This window comes from Siphateles boraxobius, unplaced genomic scaffold, assembly GCF_051911475.1.
Source record: "Siphateles boraxobius isolate OS27281-9 unplaced genomic scaffold, OSU_SipBor_1 130, whole genome shotgun sequence".
Classification (NCBI taxonomy): Eukaryota; Metazoa; Chordata; class Actinopteri; order Cypriniformes; family Leuciscidae; genus Siphateles; species Siphateles boraxobius.
The window spans coordinates 8286809-8308595 of NW_027508734.1; the positions used below are offsets into that span (position 1 = coordinate 8286809).

A 21787-nucleotide genomic window follows, 5' to 3' on the forward strand; every position below is an offset into this window, starting at 1 on the left:
GTGTCTTTACCTTTAAATGCATTCAGGTGAGCCTCATCGGTGATCAGCACGATAGTGATCAACAATTTTAGTGTATCAGTGAGCCCACATTAGTAGAGTAATTTTGAGCAGGTGTGATAAAAAAAAAGCTTTGTGTGGCACATAAACACAAGTTCATTAGTCCTTGAAGCATGTCTCTTCAATACTATCTGAGGTAAGCATTCAGTGTTTAATTGCAACAGTTCAGAAACCCATTTTTCTATTATTGTAATTCTTAAGAAGTACTTCTTTATTTCTATAGACTGCCATTGGTTTGTTTGATTCTCTCTGTTGTGGGATGTTTTCCTGAACTGTCAGTAGGTAAGATTTAGTTCCAAGAATCATTTGAGTCTGTAATTATTTAGAAAGGCTTTAGGTGTGAAATAAGCTGGCTTTAAATTTGCTGCCATATTTATTTAGAAATAACTTAAGTATATTATGTTTTTAGGAGACATCACGGAAAATGATCCAAAGATCAAAAAACAGGCGTTGGAAAATTTCAGAAGTGTTAATCCAGCCATCAAAAATTCAGTAAGACGCACCCTTCAAAGGAACGTAAAACAATTTAACAACCAAGATCCGCTGCCGAGGACCAACTCCTCTCTAAACAGCCGGAGAAATTATGACAATGCCAAAAATCCAAGCTTCAGTCCCACTAAGGCAAGAGCCCCTGCAGACGTTATCTATTACCGTTCAGTCCCAAATACCTTATCCAATGTCAATAGTAGACATAATCCTGTTGAATTGTCAAGCATCAAATATGATGATGAAATTGATGCCAAAAGAAGCTATGCTTTCCAAACAGTCCAACGGGAACAAAATCCTTTATACTTCACCGGGAACCAAAAGAGCTCTAATGACATTAATCTGGCCCCATGGCTGATGAGGGAAGGTCTGAGGAATGAAATGCATGCAGCAAATGATTATAGATCTGGGTCATTTGACTATCAGCATATTTCTAAATCTAAATCAGAAATGTATTCAGACAGTTCAAGACCATTAGGACTTAATGAACCCTATTTAAGGGAAAATGTTTCTGCCCAGCCGATCATCAGACCGGCACATGCTAAAAGAGTTCCAGCTAATTACATGTCTGGAAGCTCAACTGTGAAGCACGACATGAGGCACAGAAGTGATGGAAACGTTCTGTTTGATAACTTGCTTCAACACAATGGCCAGAATCAAAAAGTGCTGAGAGAATTTGTACCATCAAGTCCGTCTCTCTCAATTGTAAGAGCAAATCAGCAAGCGAGCAAATCATTGCCACGTGACTTTTATGCTGGGGCCGAAGCCACTTCCTATGAGAATATGAGGGATGTATCTCTTTCCAAGGTGTTCAAACCTCCAGCCGTTCAAACCCCAATAACTCCTGTGATTAAGATGTCAAATTCGAATAGAGGTAAAAACTTCCTTCCCCTAATAAAAGCTAAGATGTTTTCTTCTCAACATTTTCCGGTCAAGCAGTCTAACTCTGAAAGGGTCGCCAGCCCAAAAGAGAATCCGCCAAGTAGCTTTGAGTATGGAAATACAAAATCGGCCATGAGTGGATACACTTTCAAGGACATTCAATTGACACCCACACAAAATGGGTACCAAAATCGGGGACAAAGTAGTCTGAGTTCTACGCCCATTCAAATGTTTCACAGTCAAAAGAAGTATGATAATTTGGCAACAGGCATGTCTGCCATCAGGCCTTCAGTGACCAATGGTGCCCGCCCTTACAAAGAGTCCTTATCAGATGATAACAGTGGCATCCGAAGACCGATGTCTGCGATATCCAACCAGTCAAAACAGGGCACACATTTGACCCCACGAATGCATTTTGCAAAGAACACCTTGCTTTCAGAACATGATATACATTTGAATCTACCAGACTCGACATATAATTCATTACAGAAGCCAAGTCAGCATAATGTGCGAAACAGGGCAGATGTGAATTCCTCTGGCCAAAGTACAGTACAATCATTAGTCACTAAAAATTATCCAGTGCCAAGTCTCGCGCCGGGTTACACAATGAAGAACGTCCACAGCGTCAGTCCATTTGTGTCTGGTACTCAAGGCACATCTGAATATTCAGGTATATCTAGTAGCCGAACCCGACCATATTATCTGACTTCTAAAAAGCCATTTGCTTTCAGAGGTTTCATATTTGCCCCTACGTTGCATACAACTCTACAAAAAACAGAAATGCACTCTGTCCAAAAGTCTTTCATAAACTCTTTATCTAATGTGCGACATGCCCCTGCTCATTCTCGAAACGCCCTAAGTGCACTTGCTCACAAACCCTTGATGCCTAATAGCTATGAAAAAACACTTTTCCAGATCAAGGACATTGAAGCAAGCCAAAAAAAACAACCCGATTCTTTCGATAATGGACCTCAGCGTGAAACTGTCTCTTCAACTGAAGCTGCAAGTAACGCCAAGTCTGACGCTCCAAAGCACCATACTGTTATAGGTCAAGCTTTAGTGAAGAAAGTAATCGGCACAAATTCTTCAGCGGGTCTTGTTACAATAATGGAGCATCCTAAAATAGGGTATGACGGATCAAAATTGGATGAAGTCCAGTCAAAAACATCTCGGAATTGGATTTCAAGCAGGTTTACTTCAGCACAGAGCACTCAAGCTCAGACTGAATCTAACCAAGGTGAAATGCCAACAATGAGATCCTCAAACGGTAGGTTTGTTGGACCCGACACTTACTCCGCGTCCATGAAATTTAGCAACAGTCATTGGAATCCCACATCAGAGCCTGTTTTTCCAATCCTCAAGTCTTCTCTCATTAACAAAATGAATGGATCTCCTCAAATGGGCAATGTTGTTATCCAGCCACTTCACAGGTATAACTTCAAGGAACATGAAGGTCTGGTAAATCCAACAAGGAAGGGTACGAAGGACAGAAACTCAGTTGGAGTAGCACAAACAAAAATTAGTGAATTATTGAGACCAACAAGCAGCGTTGTGACTGGTAGGAAGATTGAAGTGACTCAAGAAGGAAAAAGATCTGGAGAAAATTCAAGCAAGAATATCTATGCAATCCCATCCTCTCAATCTGCAATATATAGAGCTGCTGACATTAGTAGTCATAAAACCAACAGCTCGTCGATTATATACAGACCTGCCAACAAACATCACAGTAAAGCTAACATCCAACAAGCTAATGTAACTTCAGCCTGGACGAATGAAACCACTCCAATCTCAAAAACGGATCTCGACCTCACTGCTATCGGTGTGTCCCAGGCATCAAGTCCCACAAGCAGCTTTGTTGTCGGAAGGTACGTTAATACGTTTAATAAAGTCTCAGCCAAATCAAACCTCAAGTCTTCAACAAAGACAGGACTTAACAATTATAAACCAGTTCGGTTTTCAGATATAGCAGGTAGCGCCTTCTTCACAAAACTACATTCTGCCGTCAGCAAGGCAAAGGAAGAAGGGGATCTCGTAAGTGATCTAAACGCCTCCAATTCAACCCAACTGATGGAAGAAATCTTTAAAGAGCTGCTTTTTGACACAACAATAGGCAATTCCTCTATGACCTTGGCCTTACAAAATGAAACTGATGAAAGTGAATTGGATTTAAGTGGACTTGAGCTTATGACAACAGCTGCTATGGACATCACCACGCAATCTAAGCTTCCTTTAGACATCACCACACAATCTCAGCTTCCTATAGACATCACCACAGGACCTCAGCTGTCATTTACAGAAGACTATACTCTACCTCAACCAACTGTCTATTCGTCTGAGCCACCGCTGGATCATACTCCATCTACAGCAGAGGGTACTGATCCATTTTATGAGGGAACATTGATACCCAATACCACTTTGTTGGTCACAATTACCTCAGAATGAGATCTGCCTCTTGCAGACTTCATCTGTATTTACTTCAACAGCGGCCGTCATCGACAGACTGCAATGTGATGTGTTTCTCTTCTCTGTAGGTAGATGGCGCCAGATCTGTCATCAAATTAATTTGCATTAAATTTGTGAGTTCTGAGTTTCATATAGTTTTCTCTTTACTTCCCTTTGATAAAAAGCATTTATTAATATAATTTTTGGTTAATTATTTCTCCATGTCCTTTTTTAAGCATAGCAATATATTGAGATTAACATGTCTTATCAAACTGAGTCTTAATACCTAAAAATTAAAGTTTTCTTGTCGATGAACATAGTGCAATTAGTTTACTTATGTGGAGATGGGCTTATACTGTACATGCGTGAACATGCATTCAATTTCCTAATAGTTTAGTTTCCAAAATCCCATGGATCTAGCACAGTTTGCTGGAAATTTCCAAGTTGCCTTTTATGAGTGCTACAGAAAAACTATGATTTTAGTTGTTCAGGGAAAATGCAGAGCAGAAACTTAATCACGCATTGAAAATAATTGTTTATTTCCGTATTTGTAAAAAAAAAAAACTGCTCTAGCCAGGTCATTCCTGTTGTTCAGTAACTTTAAATCTCTGGGATTTATAAGCTTTATAAGATAATTAATATGCTTTTGATGTACTTTAAGGATGTGTTTTTATGAAATTGAATACCAGATACTCTGGTTAAAATCAGGCACTTAACCTTTATTCAACTTATAAAGTGGCAAGAAATAAGGACCTTTAGCCAATATCCAGTGAGCAATTGCGAGTTTACACGACGATGCCTGCTTGGTTAATTGTGTGATCTATAAAACGCAAAACAGAATCTATCAAATCCATTGCTAAAACGTAACTCGGTTTTGTGTTTTTAAAAAAAAATCAATATAATGTCACTTCCTGCAATATGATGCCATTAAGATGCCATCAAGGAGCTTTTTATTTATTTTAATAGTGAAATTAAGTACAAAGGTAACAATGTTCCCAAGTGAACAAGTTTTGTTTAAAATGTTTAGAGGAGAGAGAAGAAAATTAATAAACACGTGGCAAAAAATGCAACACATAACAGTGAAAATATTTAAAATATCACTCCTGCTCACTTAACTGTGATATTGAGATGAATGAACACTGTTTAAAAAAATCTCTTCCATGATTTTGCCAAGTCAGACATGTTCCTGGATCAACATACTTTGTTGATCCTGGAACAACATTCCTGAAATTTTTGTCCTAACCTTACCCATAACTTATCCCTAAAACCAGAGGGGAATAATAGGTGAATAACACTGATGTAGAAGCACCTGACCCCGTTTGTAAGCGTAAACTTGACATAAACTGTAAAATTGTCCCTCAAATCTGATTGGTTGATTGGAATGTTGTTCCAGGATCAACAAAGATGTTGATCTAGGAACATGTTGTACTTAGTGAAATCACGTTCACCTCCTTTCCCCAGTATATTATGATGGCACGGAAATGTATTTCTGAAATAAGATTGACCCAGTCACTATTCAAATTTTGTCCACAACATGTTAGGAAGGTTGATCCAAAAATGATTTTTTTAGTGCGTGTGCCTCAGATGGCCACCAGATGGGATGTGTGCGCTGTCCGAATGATCTCAAGGGGTTCTCGGAGTTCATGGTAGAGTTGTGTTTCCTTCTTTATCAAGGACACAAATGCCAAAAAGAAAAGTATACCTGAAATGGCATATGTATTTGAGCAAGCCTGCAATGCGTGAACACACAATTATCACTCTGAAGTATTTAGCATGCAATAAAATAAAATGTATTCCTCATGTTGAATGAATCAACATGTTGAACAAATAATGTCTGACTAATCAAAAAACTTCATTAATGAGGGTTAGAGTTTTGCTTCTGCGTCAAAGCAGTAACAGCCACATTTGTAAGAACGACCCCTAACCTTTTCCCAATAGAGGGGCCTAAGTAAAAAAAAATCCCCTTGTCTACGCCCCATATGAACTCCCAGCATGAGGCCAGGACAAAGAAAAAAACTGAGGGGTTTTCTGTCAATCATGACCACATACATTGTACAATGGATTAGCACACTTCCCCCTAAAAATGCTTTGACATGGGAACATTCCATTTCCTTAAGAAGTTTACCGTGAGAATCTAAAGCTTTAATGTATGAAAAGGTTGGATATTTTAATTACAGTAGTCAACATCTGAAGTGGATCAAAACCTTTCATCCAAGTTATATAAGCATTTTAAACAATACCCGTTCTTGTCTTAGGACAACTTTTATGCACTATTTTGATCCACTTCAAATGTTGACTACTGTATTTTTCCAGTTTGGTAACAAGTAAACGTATAGGCTAAAAGACAAAAATGGCTGAGTGTGTGAACACGTTGCATTCTCACCCAAGTCGTCTTGTTTTTTCCGCCCTCCGTCCCTCCCTCTTTCTGCGGGGGAATTCTGTAGCATGTGTCTGTGGGATCTCGGGCAGCTCTTGGGGAAAATAAAATCTAGAGGCCCCGTAGTGACGCGACCCCTCCCGCTCTCGCACCGCTCGGCTATTCACACACTGTACAGCTAGTCCTAGGGTACAGGGAGCCTTTTTGTTCAGACGTGAAGCCAATTTCTGATAGCTTCAGTCTCAGCCATTCAGAAAGAACCCATAAATCTCATCTGAGCTTCCTCAGTTTGACTGTCTAAACTAGCTTTTAGCACATAAACATGTTGATATGCTAAACATGGCCATAAGCAGGTAGAGAGATGGAGATACGTGGAGTGAAAGAAACTGGCAAGAGAGAGGGTCAGAAAGAAAGCTGTTTCTGTTTAGCGGTAATGACAGGGTATTAAAATGCATTAAAACATGATTACCCTCTATGCTCTGGGCGATGAGTACGCACAGCAAAACTACTGTTCCCCATCGTCTGCTGAACTTTGGTTGGACCATCCTATCAAACGACTGGGCAATCAATGAGGCTCATGGATTAAACGCATTACTGGCTATTACTGACAACTGTGTCAGATTTAAATCTGTGAGGAAAGGAGATTAAACGGAGGACTGTAAAAAAGAACGTAAATGCTGAATTAGCTTATGATAACCAAGACTAGTACTGTGTCAATCTCACTCGCTTTCTCGTGTGCACATACTTGCTGGCCTTCCTGCCTCGCTGAGCCAAAAGGGAAGTAATAAAGCAGGAAGACTTCCTGCTGTAGCTCAGCTGTAAGAGAGTGTCACGAGGCTAAAGCAGTTAGCAGCCCTATAAAATTAGCATAAGGTGAATGCTAACAACTTTGAGGCTGGACTGGGGTGAGCGAGGCTAGTTGTAACACACATGGTTTTAAAGTTTCCACACATGCTAAGTATTACAATTTTAGGTAGGCCTGTTTACTAGTTGCCATGTCAACACTAGGGTGAATTCGGGTGAGTGGGACACGTTTTGCCATTGAGATGACTTGGAAACAGAGTCCAAAATATACCTGAATTCACCCTAGCCTATATAAAGAAAATATTGCGCTTGTACAGCTTGGAGTGAGAATTGTTCCTGTGGGGAAATAATGATTCATCGCAATTCATTCAATTGGGATTCAATTTGGATAGGCTATACATAAATGTATTTTTTTTTCTCTAGGAAAAAAACGTATAAAAATACTTAACTATACAGGCAACCGACTATTAAAGGATTAAAATTAACAACTAATTTGTATATTTGTATTTTAGACCGTTTTTATAGCAATAACGTTATAATAATAATCATATATTTTTAATTATATAAGAGTAAAAATATAATGAATATGTAATATAGTGCTTATTTTGCAAAATGCTTCGCTTTAGAATACTTTTCTCTCGCTAACTAGTTTATGGACACTGAATGGCTTTTCTTAGATGTAAGTTTAGGCTACATGATATTGTTAAAACTCCGTTTTATTGTCCCTTTCCGCAGTTGAAACACTGATTAGCCTACATGAGACCTGATACATTTCAGTAAACTGTAGGTTCTTTCAACAAACCCTCGGATGTTCGTTCACTGTTTATTTTGTGCTATAACAAGTAGGCTAGTAAAGAGAAAGTGATGATATGTTCGCGCGCGCTCCCTCTAGCTTGAACTGAGGAACTACAGCAATCCGTCTCGCCACATCAAAACGGTATTTATCGTTTGAATTTCGTAATAACACTTACAGAAATTGAAAGCTGAGACTTTGTTTTATATCAAAAGTACCCTGCATTGTCTTGTCTGTCGTACTTTGCCCGTGTCCTCTGTGCTCCGCGATGTTATTTTCAACTGTGTGTGTGAGAAAATGGACGTTGTCGTGGCGTTGACGTTGTGTGAGTCTCGTGCTGAATGTGTGACCGAGTGTCACTGATATTTATTTTACCATTGAAAAAGTAAATTTATAACGGAATTTTTTATTTTTTAGTGTTTATTTAAAAACGAGACAAACCTGCAATTATTTGAATCTCCATGCAGGTTCGATGTTTTTACTACTTCGCTAAGTTGCAGAAGACCTATATGGCCTTAAGGGTAGGCTAATTCACAATATCTTTTCTGAATTTTATTGAGAAATCATGAGAAAGTGTTTGAAAAAAGAAATGAATACATTTATTCAGCAGTGACAGTAATTAATACATTTATTCAGCAGTGACAGTAAAGACATTTACAATGTTTCAAAATATTTTTTTCCAAATAAATGCTGTTCTTTCAAACTTTCCATTCATCAAAGAATCCTGAAAAAAATCTATCATGGTTTCCACAAAATGTTAAGCAACACAATTTTTAACATCGATAATAATAAATGTTTCTTGCGCATCAAATCAGCATATTACAATGATTTCTGAAGATCACATAACACTGAAAACTGAAGTAATGAAAGCTGAAAATTCAGCTTTGCATCAAATAAATAATTTAGGAACAAATTATAAAATAAAATATTTGTTTTGTTTGTTGAAATAATTGTAATAATAATTTTAAATTGAATTTTTTTCCTCAATAGTACTTTTGATCTGCTAAATGTAACCTTTGGTGAGCATAAGATGCTTCTTTAAAAACATTACAAAATATGACCGCATTTTTGAACAGCAGTGTGCATATATTCCCTTTTTGTGTATATATTTACTAGACACATTTTTTTCTACTGTTTTTTTATATCCTGTGCTCGTTTTCTATATGCTTCTGCTCTGTATGAAGGCATCATTCCAACGCCGTTCACAACTCATTTTATTTCTGTTTTATAACATTTCTAAATTAAACAGGATATTTCATTAGAAAAAATAGTGCAGGACTTCAACATTAAACATAGGGAATTTATTGGATCGGGGAAAAAAATGTGTGTTAGAAATGCTCAATGCTTGTATAGATATTTGGTTATTTGTTATAACATTATCCAGTAGCCTGCATGACCAAATAATGTAAAGAAATAGACTACTTTAAAGTCACCATGAAATCAAAATGGATTTTTTTTTTAATTTTTATTTTTTTTATACAATATCGCAGTATAAATTAAAAATGATTTATCCATGCACGGCTTTTCTGCCTCTGCCGCAGCTGCTAATACATTCAGCTTTTTGACATCATTTTTGTCACTTCTTTTCATGTCAAAAGTTCAAAAAGAGCCATGCATTTCTTTCAAAGCCTTCAGCCGTGTGCTGAGGCTCAGACCCCCGGGACCAGGCGGTGAAAATACAGGCACGTGTGGATTACAAACCAGGTCACGGGAAGAGCAGAACCTCACATCTGTGTTTCTCCTGTAGGTGAGAGTGCTTGTGTCTTCAGTGGCCGTCAGGTTTCTCATGCGTGTGCTGCTGATGTGCGCAACAATATAAAATGCTGCAGCATAGCAAGTGTTTTTAAGTGCCGCAGAGTTTGAGGTTTAATTCACCTTGAGAAGAGCCGTCCCGGGGCCTGTGTGTTCTGAATAATACAAGTACTCCTGTGGTAATAGGCCACCCATGAATATGTGCCCTCACTTCCAATCCTATACGCCCAGCCTCCTACTGATGTCAGTGTGTGCGCACATGACAGTGAAACCAGACTTTCCACATAAAGATCTCTTTTGTGTTGGTGAAACATGCATGAAAAATGTGTGGAATGACCCTTAAAACTCTGTATACTGGATCAGCTCTGACTAAAGCTAGACAGCTTGCTATTCATAGATGTATAGCCCGAGATACTGTTACTCTGAGAACGCATGACAGGGCACATGCCATGGAAGCCAGTTACACCTCAGAATAAAGATAAAAAGGTTGCATTGTCAGAGATTTAGATTGTCAGAGATGTGAGAGATATACAGTAAAGCCGCAATTACAAGAATCAGTCAAAAGGATGAGAAATAATGTCAAGTCTGTCATAATTATGAGATTATGAAGCTGAATATATTACGGAAGTAATATGTGCTTGCAGTTGCTTTAGTGTGTAAATGCTATAAGTGATTTTTTTGAGTTGACCATGAAATTGAGCAGAAAATAGAGCACATCTTTACAATACTTTTCAAAAAGCCTCACATTTCAGTTACATCCAGTTTTTTTGAAGAGACACAGACACACACAAAAAAACCAAAACAAAACAAAAAATATATATATACTGTATATATATCAGTATCGCGCATTGGTGTTCAGCTTTTTTGTATATAAATTTAAATGTAAAATGTTCCAGATACACTTAATGTTGTCAATCTTTTTGGTTAAATGAACATTAGTTACATAAAATGAAAAACTAAATACAATTCTATTTTGTATTTGTACATTAACAATCTTATTAATGTTCTATTTATTAAAACCAAGTATAAATCTAATTAAATTAGCGCTTTTAAGCATTTTTACATTTATTCCAAAATAACAACAAAAAGCAGTAATTACTTAAACAATATATTTGTGAATTGAAGTTCAGCGGTTCTTTATAATAGTCAACTCATTTTCGGATCATCAGTCCTCTAGCTCGGTAAACACTGATCACAGACACGAACATGAACCTTTAATTTCCTCAATCTGATTGCTAAAAAAAAACTAAGTCGTCATGTTTTCAGGTTTGATTTTGACGTGATATATAAAGCTGTGATATCTAAGTGGCTGAGTTGTTTACATAATTTTTAATTAGTCTTCCATTACCATTTTGTCCATTCAGACTGATTTGCACAAGGAAGGTGCACAAAAATAAGAGGCAGGATTTATCATACGAACCAATCACATCCAATTATAGCAGGATGGAGGCATTGCCTCACGTGACTTTCCCCCATTCATTCTCAATTACCCCCCACCAAACACACTGCATTCTTTAGGGGGTCTGTTAAAAGTCAATGGGCTCAGGGGAGGCAAGAGAGACACGGCGTCCCGCTGTAACTTTACCTGCGAGTGTCGCTGCTGGAAAGTTTTACTTTAGAAAACAAGTGATTTATACCCTTTAATATACACTTATATACATGTATAGTTTGTCAACAGGAACTAAACACAGAGTGCATGTATGAGAACAACTTAAGTAAAGTTCTCAAAGTTTCTTCCAAAGTTATATAACATGCAGCAGCAAAGCCAGTAGAAACACCCTTTATCATATAATGGGCCAGTTCACACAGAACGCGATTTTGCTGTTAAAAAGGTAAAAGGTAAAAGCGCAAGGTCTAGAGACGCTTTTTTAAATTTATTTTTAATTTGTTTATTTTAACTTGATCTCCGTGGTTTTAGACTGCTGTGTCATGCGCGGGACGCTGCAAAAGATGCGAGGCATAAGAAGACAATTTGACAAATCTCTCAGTGTTGTTTTGTCCATACAAGGAAAGTCAATTGGTCAATCTTCTAAATATTATACTTTTGGATGAACTACCCCATATTTTGCCTTGCAAATCAACCTCGACTTAAGTGGTACTGGAAACATCTATGTTCTGAATGTTTTTGGAATAAACACATATTGTTTCAGTTCATTGGCTTGACCTTCATTAACTAGTAATGTGATTGTTGACATGCACTCAAAGCAGAGTTTGGGTATTGAATGAACAATATGTGGGATTCCACTTATGATTACAGGAGAAACTGCTTTTGTTCAGTGTGAATTTGCATTATGGGCTGTTTTGTGTGTTAGACCAACTCCGTCTGGATCCAATAAACAATAATTGTTATTTTTGTACCCAAGCAAGTAGTAAAGAGTAAGGAACAATCATAATATGTGTACACTAGTGTTGAGTGTTATTAATTACTAAGTAATATAAATACTTTAATTTAATTTTCCATTGAAAAGTAAAGTTAGGCTCTTTAATTTAATTACAGCTCCTTCTGATGTAATTGCATTAAATATGATATGAAGGGATGCACCAATATGAAAATTTTGGCCGATACGATAACTGATAATTCTTTATATTTGAAAGCCGAGAACCGATATATTGGCCGATAAATCTAAATCTAAATTCAAATTTTATTTTTGAGAGCCTAATTACAAAAACAAAAGTCTCACCATTAAAAGCCTGAACCTAAGCACAAAATTATAATAATGTTCTCATTATTATTATGGCATGTAGCCTAAAACACAGACTTGCATGTTGCACTTAACAGTATTTTCCTTTATGAAGTGATTCCAATAATATTTCAAGCAATTCAAAACCATCATGGTGAACAGTGCACATCTGAAGGAAATAATCCATTATTTATCGGCTTTAATATATCAGCCTAATTTTCTTATTGGGCCGATAAGGATAACATTAAAAATGAACATATATCGGCCGATGCCAGTATGGTGGCCGATATATCGTGCATCCCTAATTATATTGACTATACAACAATTCGATGTAAAACAAGAGTGGATTTAACATTAAAATGTATTGTTAACAGTAATATTTTAATGTAACCTTCTCCCTTTACACACTTTGGGCAATTAAATAATCATTTTAGATTATTTATTTGAAAGAATTAATAGCAATTTCATCTATCCTTGTGTTGTTCAACTGGTTGAAGTTCCTATGGGATTTAGAAAGTAATTTGCAATAAGTAATCCAATACTTTTTAGATAAAGTAATTACTACAGTAATTAAATTAATTACACCATTGACGATGTAATTAGTAGCTAGTAATTGATTACTTTTTTAGAGTAACTCACCCAAAACAGGACCATTAGTGCAAACACAACTGTCACACACTAAAAAGCATAGATATTCAATCCCGAGGTCTTTCAGAGGCCGATGACAAGGCAGAATGTGTGTCCTTATTTAAAGGGATAGTTTACCCAAAAAAATCACTTACTCACCCTCATGTTGTTCCAAACCTTTACATATAATATTAAATATAATATGTAGGGATGCACAAATATGAAAATTTTGGCCGATACGATAACTGATAATTCTTTACATTTGAAAGCCGATAACCGATATATTGGCCGATAAATCTTCTGTGGAACAAGGAAGAAGATATTTTGAAGAATGTTTGTAACCAAAGAGATTTGGTAACAGTTGACTTCAATAATATAGACAAAAACATTGAGAGATTTCTCTTAATATCTTCTTTTGTGTTCCACAGAAGAAAGAAAGTAATACAGGGTTGGAAGACATGAGGGTGAGTAAATAATGACAGATTTTCAATTTTTAGGTGAACTATCCCAATACAAATATTTATAAGACACATTCATCACAATTTAAATAAATAAAAAAAGGTAATGGAAAACATAAGAGAGAATCATGTTTTTAACACTCCTGTTTTTATTTAACCACTGTTTGCCAGCAAAAGGTGTCACTGTGATACAGTGTGTGGGAACGATTCCCAAATAAAAGCCTTTAAACACCCCCATTCCGGACTCTCATTGGTATAGTCCAGAATGGATTCGTCAGCTAGCATCCTTGCGTGCCAGTTGAGGTAATCTACCGCAGGACACCATCACAGAAGCACCCCACCCTTAGAGTAAATATAGACGCTTTGTGTCACTGAGCCAAATGTCTGTAACTGGTTCCTTTCAGGACACTTCTGTGAAGAGGGCAGAAAAAGGGAGGAGGAAAAGAGACAGGCACTTAAGTACTAATGCATGGGGCAAAGAGGGTGGAGAAACAAACGAAGAACAGGGAGGATGATGAACTGGTCAATCCACAAAGCTGTGATGCGAGGTTAGCTGAACACCATGATGAGATTCATAATTTCTTCATCATTATCACCAGAAGCAGTACCATCAGTGTTGTCGATGTCTTGCCGTAACGCTCCCAAAGACCATCTTTTCCTGTCGATTTTACCTTCTGTGTCAGTTTAGCTTTTGCAAGGTAAAAGAATAGCAACCTTCAAGCACATCAGTCAATGTCTGAACAATTGAAAGTCTATATTTAGAAAGCTAATATTGAAAACGAGGCACTTTTCGTGTATGTATATATATATATATATATATAATATATTAGACGATTGCAAATCACTGTAGCTTTTTTTGTGAATACTGGACACAGATTGTTCAAGTTCAAGGTCAAAGGTCATTGTCATTGGCTCCATTGTCGTCATTCTCCTCTCTGATTGGTTACAGTGCTTGTCTGCTGAGAGTCCGAACAGCACAGATTGATGTTGCTTGTCTCGTTTGGCACTTGTTCCCATCGATTGCAGCAACCAATCATTGCGGAATAGTCTTTCGAAAGTGCTTGCGAAGTTGGCTGGGTTTGTGCACACGTCTTACTCTCTCTCTGGCAGGTGCATCAGGTGCACGGGAGAGCGCCGGCAGAACGTTTCCCAGAATTCCACATTGCTGAGGCATCAACATTCTGAAAAAGACAGAAATGAGATGTAATGTTGCATATTCTTATACAAAACATGGGAAGTGTAATTTTAGAATCATTGATATACTATTACAGTTTTTGTTAATATTTTTAATTAGATTTTATTTTTATACGATTTAATTTTATTTGTATTTTTATAATTTTTATTTTTTAAATGTCTATATAGTTTTTTTAAGTTCGTTTTTTAGCTTTAGTTATATTAATACTACATCTTAAAGCGCCCCTATTATACTATTTTAAAGTTTCTTAATTTTGTTTTAGAGATCTCCTACAATAGATTTACATGCATCGATGGTCAAAAACACTTTAATTTTCCTAAGCCATACATTGCACATCACCTCATTTCTTAAAGAGGCTGAAAACAGTTCGTTCGAAGATTCAGTCTCTCGAAACCCCTCCTTTTCAAAAGCTTACAGCGTGTGTCAGAAACCAAAACGACCATTACCATATCATATATTTCAGCTCCGGATCATCCATCCATTTTCCAAACCGCTGGTCCAATGTGGCTACAGGGTGTAGGGAATATGTAGCCAATGTAGGGAATAGTGAATGAGGGTATAGATTTTTGACACAGACAATAACTTTATTTGTTGTGCACTTTGATCTTTAAAACTTTGCAAACCTTTTACATTCACAAACAGTGATATTACACACTGCATGAAAGGTAATATTCAAAAAAGCATATAGGGGCATTTTAAACTAAACAAAAATGAGAAATGTTGCGTTTGCAACTAGCTGAAATAGAATTATCTACAGTTTAGATTTTATTTAAGCTTATGTTTTTTTTATTTCAATTAATGTTTTTATGGTTTTAGTTTTAGTATTAAACAGTGGATTAGAACACATGCTGTTCAGTGGCTGTGATTTGTGCCATTGCAAGAAAATCAATAGACATGTTCTACTGTAGCTTTTCTTATCAGAATAAGTATTTGTACATGCATTGTACATTGAGTTGTACAGGGTTAAATGCCATTAATGTCACGATGAGGTACAATAAAACCATATTGCCATGAAAATGTAAATGTGTTTACGAGAGTTGAATGAGATCACACATAAGTCACACACTGGCTTAATGCATGCATGCATATGACAAAATATGCAAGTTTTGAGTAATTTAATCAATCCAATGTGCGTCACCGGTTGGTCTGCAAATGTGGACCCCAGCATAAACCAAACAATCATTGAAGAATAACAAATTGGTTGTCTTTATTCATAAAATCAAAGATGAGCCAGTCTCAGCCTTTTCCTCTGCCCAACATCTTTTCATTTCCACCCATTATTCTGCTATTTGTGAAAAGTAATCTGGGTAAACACACAGCAGGGACAGCAAATAATTTAGAGGGAACACAAAATGATCTAATGTATACCCTTAATGCACTCCCGGTATCTATTTATTTCTATGAAAGTGACAGCCAATCAAAAATGTACAATTGAATGTTCTTCTAATCTAAACTAATATACTACATCCCTAAATTAAATGCAGTGCAATTACAAAAACAGACCTGGACCAACCAGACACGTTTGCATCCAACCTACAGTACCGAGTAAATACCTATTGATAATGCCAGAATATTTTAGAATCTGTTAATTGGCCATATGGAGACAATCTCATGACTGCCAAATATATTCATTGTCCTGGCTGATATAATGGTCTATCACTAGTGGAGACACTACACAACATTTACCATCACATGTTTAACACACCCAATCTTTATAAAACTATTGTCATCTAGAATCTAATTTAGTCTAAAGGGTAGGAGGTTGTGTATGTTTACTTCTAACCCCAAATCCTGGTCTTAACTGTTGCAACCCAAACAATAATGACAAAAAAAAAAAAAAAACTCTGCATGAACCAAGAGGTTTTGACAAAAAGGCAAAAACAAAATAACTCTTGATGACCTGAAAATTGACCAATGTTCCTTTCCGTTGTTGCTCTCAATTTTCTAGTCTTGGCTCTAATTGTAAAAAGGTTGCCCCCGCCACCTCTGCTCCTCTCTGAGCACAGCTATATTTAGTCCCTTCAGAACAACTCGTTCCAACAAGAACACAGAGGGACTCAATCAGAAAGAGAGAGAAGAAGGGAGAGATCAGATGAGCATCAAAACACAAACATTTGGAAATGCAGCATCCAAAACATATCATATGCTGGTGACCAGTCATGCCAGTCTTTTCAGCACGGAAAGCAAAACATTGAGATTTCCCACTATATATTATATACTATATATATATAAATATTTGATTAATTTGTGTTCTGATAACTGTTAAATAACTGCAATTAAGGGGCCAAGCACAAAAAAGACATGAGTTATTCAAGCATGGCTGGGAGCTTCAAAGCAACTGCAAAAATGAGCCGAGTACATTTTTAGACATTTTTAGAATAAAATGGTATGGCATTAATATGATTAAATTGGTCACTTCTGACCAATAGGTGGCGCTGTTAACAAATTGATGTTGTGTGGTCAGTGTGTGAAGACAAGGACACATACAAAGTTTGGTGTAAATATGCCAAAAGCATTAAAGAGTTACAGCCTCAGAAAAAGCATGGCACCATGCAATCAAATTTGTTGATGCATTATTCGAGAATGGTTTGGTCAATCAAAATACTTTTAATAACTTTTTGCTGGAATGGTCTGAAGATGATCCGAGCTGATTCGGGTGAAATTGGACCAACGGTCTAGAACAGGGGTCAGCAACCTATTTGTCATAAAGTGCCATTTTTAAGTTTCCGAGTTCATCACTGTGCCATAACCCCCCCCCCCATGTTTAAATAAACATAAAAATATTTTAAATCTTCATAATGGCTAACACAGAAATAGTACAGAAATTAAAATGTTTCTCATGAAATTTGTTTTAGAATTGTCATCTTTGTTTTCAGGCCTAAATTAGACTTGGAAGAACAGATTGGACCTGGTCATTCGTGTTTTTACTGACTTCTTTCAGTTTTGTTAAAAGTGTTACACTTCCACTTGGCAACATAACTGCATCTCACTACTTTTAATGAAGACAACTGTGTGTTGAGCTTCAGAATGTAAGCTAAACTTTCAGTTTCATTTGCGCAGTTTGCACGTCGGCTTGCTGAAGAGATGCGTGTTGCAGCAGCGCTGTCATATCTATAAACCGGGAGCCGTTATAACACTCGCATGTTTTGTTTTTTTTACCAATTTGGGAGGAGTAAAATTTACATTTGTGACTTCAACAAGCATATATAATGCATATATGCATTTTGTTCATTTTCATCTGGAATATGTAAAAGTGTGCTCTCAATCAGAGGGCATTTGTCTCACGATTGGATAGCTTTCCAATCAGAGAAAAAACATGAAGTGATCAGGTACGCATGAACGGAGTTTCCACATGCATCGCAGTCATTTTAATATGTATGGAATGTTTAATAAGGACTCTATACACTTGGTTGAAATTTATAGCATTAACTATTTACAGCGGAACGAGCTTTAAGGTGTCAGTTGGATAACTTGTTTGCGCTGATGCGCAGTGGTCAGCGCGACTACTCTGACCAATGGTTTGTTAGAGCTGCACGCTTTCATTGACTTGTGCAGTTTAATACTCACACTTTAATAATATTAATAACTCCTAACTTAATAAGACAAGCTGTTACTACAAGGAATTATTACATCAATATGTAGATCTGTATATAGGTTGGAGGTAGGCTACTTTATCTGAATGAAATACATACACCCCTCTCGCGCTTGCTTGCGTGCCAGCGATTAACCCTCCGCGTGCCAGTGTTGGCACGCGTGCCTTAGGTTGCCGGCCCCTGGTCTAGAAAGAGTTAGAAATAATACGTTTTCAAAGAAATTAAAAAATGGCAGAAAGCAGGTTCGACCGAATTTGTCATAATTGGTCTTGTTGTTCTCGGTATGACTCAAGGAATCTGCCAAGGTTAATCAAAATGTGCTAAATTTATCAAAAGCATTAAATATAAATTTTGACTAGAAAGTGACTGTTCCGAAACTTTTTGAGTAGCTTCATGTCATGGTCCTGATGACACGTACTGAGTTTTGTAATGATACGATAATGCGTTCATAAAATACAGCATTTTATGACAAAATTCAAAATGGCCGATATGGAAAAATTGCGTATCATTTGACTCGGTATGCTGCAATGAATCAAAAGAGACCAGATATATGTTTTTTGGGCAAACGGCTTTAAATTTGCCTTTTTTCATATCTCCTGACCAGTAGGTGACGCTGTGCCGATATTCTGCCTGTAGCCTCAAGTCATGCTTCTGATGACATGTACCAAGATTCGTCTAAATATGCTAAAGCGTTGCGGGGAGATAGTCTCGCATCCAATTTGGCATGGTATTCATCAAATTAGTTATTCGTTATTCGAGAATGGTTGGATTTATCAAAAAGCTTTGATAATGAAAAATGAAAATGATCTGAGCAAATTTTGGTGGAAAGTGGATGAACCGTCTAGGACGACTTTGAAAAAGAATTTTTTTGGGGGAAAAATTCAAAATGGCAGAAAAAAATGATGATGGAAAAGTCCAATCAAATTGTCTTGAGACAAGAATTTTGTTTCTAGCCCCAGCGGATCAAAGGTTATTAGTTTAAACGTGCAATTTTGGACAGCTGATAGTGTTAGACAGATTGAGTTTTGACTCCAAAATTGCTTTGTTTAATACAGAGACTGTCCTCTATTAGTGTGCCAAATTTCATCATTTTCCTGCAAGCGGTTTTATGGGCTGCCATAGACTTCAAGACCAGAAGAAGAAAGAGGAGGAGGAAACTAACGGATACAATAGGTGTCTTCAAACCTCATGTGCTTGGACCCTAATTATTGTTTTATTTAAGCCTCTGACTCTATAATTAAATAACATTATGTGACAACAATAATATGCATTAATAATAATAGTGATAATAATATAAAGAATAATTATATTACTATAAATCGTCACAAATACATAAACTCTAGATGGCGCAGGCTGATAGGTACTTAACTCAATCTGCTTGCAATCACATCATTCTCTAGGCCACAACTGATTGGTTCCCGCTGTATTGGTAGCCAATGAGCTGGCAGCTCAACATTCAAATTCTTGCCTATTGTTTGCTGTAGCAGCTAATGTTTGCATCGCGCTTTCAGAAACCCTCCACCTTCCCCAGCTCCACCTGTATCTGCAATGGTTAATTATGCATGCTTGCTCACAGCAGCATGTTGTGTACTGGCAGAAGCAAATTTCTAATTGCTTTTCTGCAGCAGCGCAGCACATCTATTATGCAAAGACCAAACACATTAACATTTTCATTCTCATTACAATGCCAAACTCTCTGAGAGCTGTCATGACAGAAATGTATTTTCACCTTTTTCATCGTCTTAAACTGCTAATCATTACTCAGTTGAGAATCAACGGTGGCAATGATCAGGTAGAAAATTGTGCATATTACTAAAAAATATCTCTAATCACAACAACAACTGCCTCATGCTGAGAGCAGTTGCTTGGACACGACAGCTGCAGGTAGAAGCCCATTTCCTGCACTAAGAGCCATAATGAGATGAGACCACAGATCCATCTATCTCTCTCATTTCATCACATATCCTACCATCCGTACACTGATCAATTTAATAATGCCTCTGGGTCCATCCCTCTCCCTCTCTTCCCCCTCTCTCTCGGTCTGGTCTGTGACATGTTTTATGTTTTATCTGTCTGTCTGGGCCGGCATACATTAGTTGAGTGTGAGTGTGAGTAGTTTGGCATGGGGAGAGTGTCTCTGCAGACTTTTTGTGTGCCTGTGTGAACATTTGAGGCACTGCCAAATGGCATTTTAGTTAAAATTACAATGATTTTACAGTGTGTGTTAGAATGTTTTTATGATTTTTAAGTGGCAAAGAAAAGAAAGGCTGATGAGAAGCCTTAAATAGCACAGTGGCATATAGTATGTAATGCCTCCTGTGTATGAAAGCATGTACATACAGCTATGTGTGTTGAGTGCCTGTATGTGAGAGAGTATGTGTGACACTGATCTTTCCTCTGCTGAAAGTATATGAGTGACGTTCTGCTTTCAGTCCCTGAGCTTGTCAATCATTGACAATCTTCACATCATCTTGACATTATAATATGTTTATCCAGGAGTGTGTATGTACCATTCAGTAGGGTCTTACAACAGTGACATGAAACAACAGCTGTGAAAAGCGCGCACACACACACACACACACACACACACACACACACACACACACACACACACACACACACACACACACACACACACACACACACACACACACACACACACACACACACACACACACACACGCTTTATGGAGAATGTTCTCAGGGAAAGCATGTGGCTGAAGTCCATCACATATCATACACTGAAAGAAAGAGCAGGATAGATCAAGAGTATAAGTAAATTAATGACTTTAGGAAAGTGAGAAAAAGGAAAGTGGAAAGTAAGTAATGTGGGTTTATTAATGGCAGTACGTGTGTGTAATTGCTAACAAGTACGTCTTGAGTCAGAGTTTGTGTGTGTAAAGGAAATGTAAAGTAAATGAAAATCTGTGTGTTTGTGACGGCCTTGTGAAAAGAGAAGGAATGAGAAGCAATCCATTAGAGCAAAGATTTACATATCCTCCACCGCTTGTGTGTTCATATTTTTATTTTTATATCTGAATAAATATTCAAAATGTTCAATGTAGTGCTTAAAGGTCTTCTGAACTTATCTGATCATGTTTAAGGATGACCTATTATGTTTTTTTACATTTCCCAATGTCTTAAGTGTGTAATGTTGCTGTTTGAGAATGAAAAAGGTCTGTAAAGTTACAAAGCACAGTCACTTCAAAGGCAGTTCTTCTCTATATCAGTGTCACTGTTTCTGAACTCCCTTAAATGCCTCCAACTCCATTATAGTCTTAAATTTTCTTCCGGGAACAAACATGTCAAAATATTCCTCATTAAAATAATTTCCGCCCAAGGCATACGCAGAATAAAGGTGTGAGGCCTGGTTGAGTTAGTTAGTAGTGTGTTGAAATTCGCAGTTATGGTAAGGGGGGGGGGGCAATTCCAATACGCACTTAAAGCGCTTGACCAATCACAGCACACTGATCCAGCCGACCAATCAGAGTACACTGTGCTTTTCAGAAGGAGGGCTTCATAGAATCAGGAACTAAATAGAGCGTTACTGACAGACTGGGAAGAGAGGTGCTGCAACATTGTAAAATATGTGAAAATTAATGTGTTTTTTGAACATTCCACCATGAAAACCTCTTCTAGT

The 21787-nt window shown here is 37.2% G+C and overlaps 2 protein-coding genes across 2 annotated transcripts in view; one reads left to right on the forward strand and one right to left on the reverse strand.

Annotated features, from left to right (window-relative positions):
* The first annotated feature begins 111 nt into the window (after positions 1-111).
* On the forward strand, positions 112-13874 carry LOC143736443 (uncharacterized). The gene is made up of 6 exons (XM_077227141.1): positions 112-193; positions 281-339; positions 467-3796; positions 3909-3952; positions 13330-13365; positions 13764-13874. Exons 1-6 carry the CDS (start codon positions 171-173, stop codon positions 13872-13874), a joined length of 3603 nt encoding a protein of 1200 aa, XP_077083256.1. The 5' UTR covers positions 112-170.
* Positions 13613-21787, reverse strand: part of LOC143736915 (insulin receptor substrate 1-B) — a 51501-nt gene continuing 43326 nt past the window's right edge. Inside the window, exon 3 of the mRNA XM_077227705.1 lies at positions 13613-14540. Coding sequence (XP_077083820.1) covers positions 14533-14540 — 8 coding nt within the window. The 3' untranslated portion in view covers positions 13613-14532. The remainder of the gene's footprint in view (positions 14541-21787) is intronic.

Bases quoted from the DNA above. Each gene is read 5' to 3' on its own strand.
- LOC143736443 (XM_077227141.1), top strand. From the start codon at position 171: ATGTCTCTTCAATACTATCTGAG. The intron at 194-280 runs GTAAGCATTCAG...TTATTTCTATAG, and splicing joins TCTCTTCAATACTATCTGAG to ACTGCCATTGGTTTGTTTGA. The intron at 340-466 runs GTAAGATTTAGT...TTATGTTTTTAG, and splicing joins TTTTCCTGAACTGTCAGTAG to GAGACATCACGGAAAATGAT.